This window comes from Crocodylus porosus, unplaced genomic scaffold (genome assembly GCF_001723895.1).
Source record: "Crocodylus porosus isolate Cpor-Errol unplaced genomic scaffold, CroPor_comp1, whole genome shotgun sequence".
Classification (NCBI taxonomy): Eukaryota; Metazoa; Chordata; order Crocodylia; family Crocodylidae; genus Crocodylus; species Crocodylus porosus.
Genome location: NW_017728950.1, coordinates 70,342,718 through 70,348,717, shown reverse-complemented (window position 1 = coordinate 70,348,717; position 6,000 = coordinate 70,342,718). Strand labels below are relative to the sequence as shown.

Sequence of the window (6,000 nt, the reverse complement as noted above, 5' to 3'; positions counted from 1 at the left end):
CGGCGGCGGCGGCGACAGCAACAAAGGCGGCGGCGGAGGAGGATGCCCCTGGCGCGGGGGCGCTGAGCGGCGCTGCGGGCGCGGCTGGGGCTGGGGCTACCTCACGGAGGATTGAGCTGCGGGCGAGCGCGGCGGCGGCCAGAGCCATGTTTCCCCAGAGCCGGCATCCTGTGAGTAGCACGTGCCCCGGGCGGCGGGGGGGGGGGTCCCCTCCTCTCCTGCCCCTTTTGGACGCGGGTCTTGCTCCCCCTCTCTTAGCCGGGGTGCGGGGGTTGAGTTCCCACCACTCCGCTCCCTGCCCTCCCGCCCAGCCCAGAGCCCCTGGCTGTGCCGGGCTTCCTTCCCCCCCCCTCGTCCTCCCTTTTGTTTCATGTCTAACTTATTTGCATGCAAATGACAGGGGAGGGGAGGGAGCCCTACCCTACCCTACCCTACCCTTAGCTGCCAGGTTGGCTTCTTCCTCCTCCTCCACCCTGCTGCAGCCAAACTCAGTCGGGGCTGGGGAGGTGCCTCCCCCCCTGGCCTCACCTGTAATTGTGGGGAGGAGCTGGCCCCTTGCCCTGCCTGGCATGGTGGTGACAAGTGTAAGGGGGAGGAGCTGGGGGAGTTATGGGCATAGGGCAGGGGCCACCTGGTTTGGAAAGGAGAGGGCGTGAGTAACAAGTGTGAGAGGAGGGAAGTGATGGGGCTGGGCAGGCTGCTCCCTCCCTGTGCCTGTCCCACTCGCTTTCCTGGCGGGATGCTGCAGAAGGGACCCCGGGTGACAGCAGTGCCCGCAGCTCGGTTTCAGGGGAGTTGGGCTGTGGTCCCTAGCTGCCTTGCCTGCTTTTGTTTCAAGGTGGTTTTTTTTTTTTTTTTTTTTCTCTCCTCTTTTTCTCTTCTCTGCCTCAGACGCCGCACCAGGCTGCAGGTCAGCCCTTCAAATTCACTATCCCGGAATCCCTGGATCGGATCAAAGAGGAGTTTCAGTTCCTCCAAGCGCAGTATCACAGGTGAGTCCTGCCTGCTGGCTTCTTGCCTGCTGTCTCGGCACCGGAGAATTGGGCCACATCCTGCCTCGAGGAGGATTTCAGGCTGGTATGCAGTGTGCTGGCTAGCGGGGTGTGTTTCTTTCTCCCTTGCTCTGTGCTCACTGGGGGAAAAGTAGCTGCCGATTGTATTTGTCACCAGATGGTGGCGTGCGGAGTCACAGTTAAAGCCCTGTCATTCGCTCCTCTCTTTACTTGCCATTGTTTTCGCTGTTTTTGCTGCTGTTAGATTTGTAGAGAAGTAGGGCTAGAAGGGACCTCCAGAGTTTATCTAGTCCAGCCCCCTGCCTGAGGCAGGATCATCCTTATCCAGATCATCCCATGCAACAATATTCGGTTGAACTTTATTTTGTGTGTGTTTAAAGCTTCCCAAGAGCTGTCAATATTTGTGTTTTCTTTTGCTGATGGGCTAGGCTCAGGTCAGTGGATACTCTTGCCCCTTCCTTACACTACTGAGTTACTGTTGAAGTAAGAGCGTCAAGTTTAGTAAGATGTCAGGTATCCAGGTTGTAGCTGTATTGGTCTAGAGGCAAAAGGAATCGGGACACGTGGTAGAGGTGATCTCGTATTAGACCAACTAGATTTTTGCAAAAAAAAAAAAAAAATCTGTAATTGCTCAGTTAATTTAAAAGTTCAGTAAGAGGCAGTGTAGTCTAAGGGTGTGGACTGGGAGTTGGGGCTAGCTTTACTGTGCAGTGTGACCATCTGTAAAATGGGGAGATTGTTTGACTTAGCGCGGTGGTGTGGAACTTAATACACCTTTGTAAAAGTGTGTTAGAATTCCTGAGTGCAAAACCTTGGTAAGGGCAAAGTAAATTGAGAGAATATCCAGTCTAACTTGGTAGCAGGAAATATTAAGGGAGTTAATTCTCATGGTAGGTTGTCTTCTGTGGTGTGCATTTTTAATGAAAAGATCAAGGAAATGTCAGTAATTGGTATGTAAACAGGAGATGAAGATTTTTTTTCTTTTTTAAGAAAGCAAACTCATCAGAATACCACTGAAAAGATGACTTAAATCTACTGAAGCAGTCATTAATGGCTGCTGTCCCATCGTTGAAGCATGCCGTTCCTAGTTTGTATGCTTTGTGCCAAGGTCTCTGTGTATATTGAGGATCTGCTTCCTCTCACTGCATGCACAGTACTTCTGGCATTAACAGAGAGTGTGTTCTTTGGTGTGCAGCTTTATCTTGTGATAATGTAGAGATGATCTATATAGGGTTCTGCATGTAAATTCTCTTGAAGGCTTTGGTTAGATATTTTGTCGTGCGTGATCTTGTGGTCTCTGGGCCTTATCTGTAGATGAGCACTGGCTTATCAAAAAGCCCTTAGTTAAAATTGTGCAATTCTTAATGTAAACTACATGTGTATGAATAAAAAGTTGAGCATACACTTTTACCACTTGTTAATGGTTGTTATCTCACAAGTTTTTAAAGTCAAACTGGCTTTTAAGTAATACTCAAAGCCAAAAATAGTCATGTTTGACCCAGCTAAACAGTCAGATCATTTGAAATAAGGCTTAGAACCAGAACCTAAACAAGTTTATAGAAGTAGCTGTGTCAATAACTCTTATTTGTTTTACTTCCTTTTCAGTGCTTGACTCTAGCCCGCTAGGAGTTAAACTGTAGTGAAATCACATTATGCTATAGTTTGGGAGTTTGGACAATTTCTGATCAAGGGGCTAAGCATACTGTTTTTGTTATACAAGCCTTAATGAATAGATGCCTTTAAAATAAGTTTGATCTGACTGAATGCTAGTTCTTCTTATGTTCCTATTTAGTTTTTGTATTAAATACTAAACTAAAAATTTATGGATATGTAGCAAGGAGAACTTGTCCCTGTTCCCACCCCTACTCAAGTCACTTTTCCCCCCCCCCCACCACCAAAGTGGAAAGAAGGCAGGTAGATTTCAGGACAAATGATGTAACATTTACATTCAAGTGTGTTTTTCTTTTACAGCCTTAAATTGGAATGTGAGAAACTGGCAAGTGAAAAAACAGAAATGCAAAGGCACTATGTGATGGTAAGTATGGTGCGTTTGTCTTGCGTTTGTGTTGTTTTTTTCCAATATATTACTGTTTTACAATTTTAGTTTAATGTATTTTCCTCTTTTTTTAATTTTAGTATTATGAAATGTCATATGGACTAAACATTGAAATGCACAAACAGGTAAGATATCTGTGTTCAGAAATATACAGTCTGACTATATATGTGGCTAGTGGACTTCGATATAGCTGTTGGATTTCGATTTATATTAGCATGTTTTTGTCTGAAAGAGTAGATTGATTCATAGTTGTAATTGGTAAACTCATCACCTAAAGTATAAATAAGATATCCAGAAGAGCAACCTTCTGTTCTCTGTTGGTTTTGCAGTATGTAAGGAATCTTAGAAAAAGGCTTGTCTTTGTAATTTAAAAAAAGAAAAGTGCTCAAGTTTGATGTCTTATAAGGAACTATGTGGAGTAATTCTTAGTTGACATAGTCTGGGATCTGTTTAACAAGAATTATATGTACACAACATATGTTGATAGTTGCTGAAATCTTTGTATTTTAAAAGTGTGAAAAGATTAGTGACTTGAAAAGCTCTAGTTATGACTTTGAGTTTGCAAGTTCCCATAAAATTCACACTTATGGCCACTATAATAGTGAATAAAAAGAGTATTGAACTGGAACAAGGCACTAAGGACCTCATAAGAGAAGAAAAGCTAAATGATTGCTCAGCCCAGAGGACCCTCAATTGAGTAGTCATTGTCTGCCAAAGAAAGCATTAATGGCAGGGTGCAAGTATTCTGTAGATATGCTGACATTCACTTTTTCATCAAGATGCTGGTACAATAAGTCTTTCAGAAATCGATGGCCTCTTAAAAAAATTATCATTAGATGAAGTTGCACAGTTGGACACATTTCAAAGTGCAACAATACAATTCTTTCTTGATGTATATGTGCTATTTCATCTAAAACTCTTGTTTCATTAAATTAAAGAGCATGGCTGACCGGCTAGGGCACAGCAAAGAAATTGATTAGTTCAGGCTTCAGATCTTCAGTATATTCAAAGACTTTCATTAAGCAAGAGTATTTCAGAGTTGAATTCTGCTTTTGTAACTCTGAAGTCTTTGATTTTTTTTTTTTTGTCCCCCCCCTTGTAAATTTATCGTATGCTTAATATTTGGCAAGGTGGTATCATTTTGTCAGAGTTAGATATTTTTAGTTTTAGATGTGGTGTTTGAGATTGTATTTGTTTTAAAGTCAAAGCATTGACTATTTTAGAAATACTATGACAACTTTATTGCTTTGAGGTATGGTGAAGAACTAGAGTGCTCTTTTGTTGTTGTTTAGTGCTTTAGGACTTTTTTTTTTCTTGTAACTTTAAATTTGGAAAAGTGTCAGTTTGGCCTTGAGGTAATTTATTGATTCCATGAAGGACTCTTAGAAAATATTTATCTTCAACTTAATTGCAGACTGCAACATGCTGACACATTGTGCTGAAACAACAACCTAAGTCAGGCTTCTCTTGATACATGTTGTGGGCTATGTAAAGTTAATTAATTGGGTTAAAAGTTCTAGGAGCTGTCTTCGTAGATGGCTATAAAATATTGCAATGTTGGGGGGAGTGTGCAACTTTAATAAACGTATCAAATGTTAGCTATTTACTCTAAAGCTTCAGCTCACAAAATCAGAGTATCTGAGACTTGCACTTTGACCGCAACTTCGTGCATTGAAAATTTTTAATGTTTTATGTGAACGCGGTGACTAGTTTTATACCAATGTGCAGTGATAGAGTTGAAGTTCTTTAAAGTAAACAAGTGTGTATTATACCTGCATCAGTCTACTTGGGGAAGGCAGGGTATGTGGCTAATACTGTAGTCTTAATGTTGCCGTAATTTAGATTTAAGAAAAGCTTGAGTGGAGGGAAAATAAACTTTTGTAGGTGTGTAAGGTAGGCTTACGAACTAAGTTTGGTAGGAAAATTAGTTGCTTTAATGTTGAAGGATACTTGTATATAAAGCTGGCGTGCTACTATTTACATATAAAAAGTACTGTAATTTCTGTGGCAAAAAGAATGCTGTCTTCCTTCTTGCTGCAGTATGCTAAAGCTTCAAATTCAGTCCGAAATATTAAGTGTGAGGAAGCAAAAAAGGAAAAGAAAGCACTCTTTTAATTTGGTATAGGTGGCCTTAAAAAAGAAAAAAGCAACAAAACAGAACAAAAAAACCCCATCCTTTTGAATTTGCAACATTAACAGTAAGTTCTGAGGAGGCATTTGGCAGATAGTAATCATAATTCTTATTAAAACTGGTGACGTCTAGCCCCTAGGGTGTAGCCAGGCTCAAATTGATGCTTTTTGCTGGCTGATCACCAGCATGGCCTAAGTGCTCATTATGTTGTAGAGAGGGCCTTTGGAGCTCTCATTACGTTTGACAGGAATTCTCTCTAGGGGAAAACTGGGCATTAGCTAGACTCCTGACAGGCTGAAATTATTCCTGCTTTATGGCTTATAACCAAATGCTAGCAAGGCATCATCAGGGGACACGAAAAATTGTCATTTCTGACAACATCTTTGTTACTGAAAAATGCAGTGATGGGGAAACTTTCCACTGAACAAGCTTTAATGTTCTTAAAGCCTGTCTCCTGTGTGGATGCTACCCTTGCTCTGTGTGAAGCCCTTCAGAGTTGTTGAGCTGGTGTTTTTGTTATTTCAGTGTCACTTCATACAGCAGAGTGTGTGCACCAGCGTTAAAATAGAAGTGTCACTCAGATAAAAAGTGGCGTGTTTGTTGCTTGCCTGCTTGTGTAAAAGGTTGGTTTGTTGTATTGATACTGTGGTGTATCAGCAGTTCCCAAAGCCTTTAGTTTAGGAATTTATAATATCAGCTATTTCATTGAGATTTCTACCAGACAAAATGTTTCACATGCAAATTGCTGCATTAAAACTGGTACATTTGTCTCTAATGGAAGTGAAGTCAGGAAATGGCAA

At 41.8% G+C, this 6,000-nt stretch overlaps 1 protein-coding gene across 4 annotated transcripts in view; it reads left to right on the top strand.

Annotated features, from left to right (window-relative positions):
* The first annotated feature begins 25 nt into the window (after positions 1-25).
* The window catches only part of TLE1 (transducin like enhancer of split 1), a 92,105-nt gene continuing 86,130 nt past the window's right edge, over positions 26-6,000 (top strand). For 2 of the 4 annotated variants that reach the window (XM_019554991.1, XM_019554990.1), the window contains exons 1-4: positions 26-170; positions 892-992; positions 2,985-3,048; positions 3,150-3,194. In XM_019554991.1, coding sequence (XP_019410536.1) covers positions 147-170; positions 892-992; positions 2,985-3,048; positions 3,150-3,194 — 234 coding nt within the window. In that variant the 5' untranslated portion in view covers positions 26-146. The remainder of the gene's footprint in view (positions 171-891; positions 993-2,984; positions 3,049-3,149; positions 3,195-6,000) is intronic. The other 2 variants (XM_019554989.1, XM_019554988.1) reach the window with 1 other exon arrangement.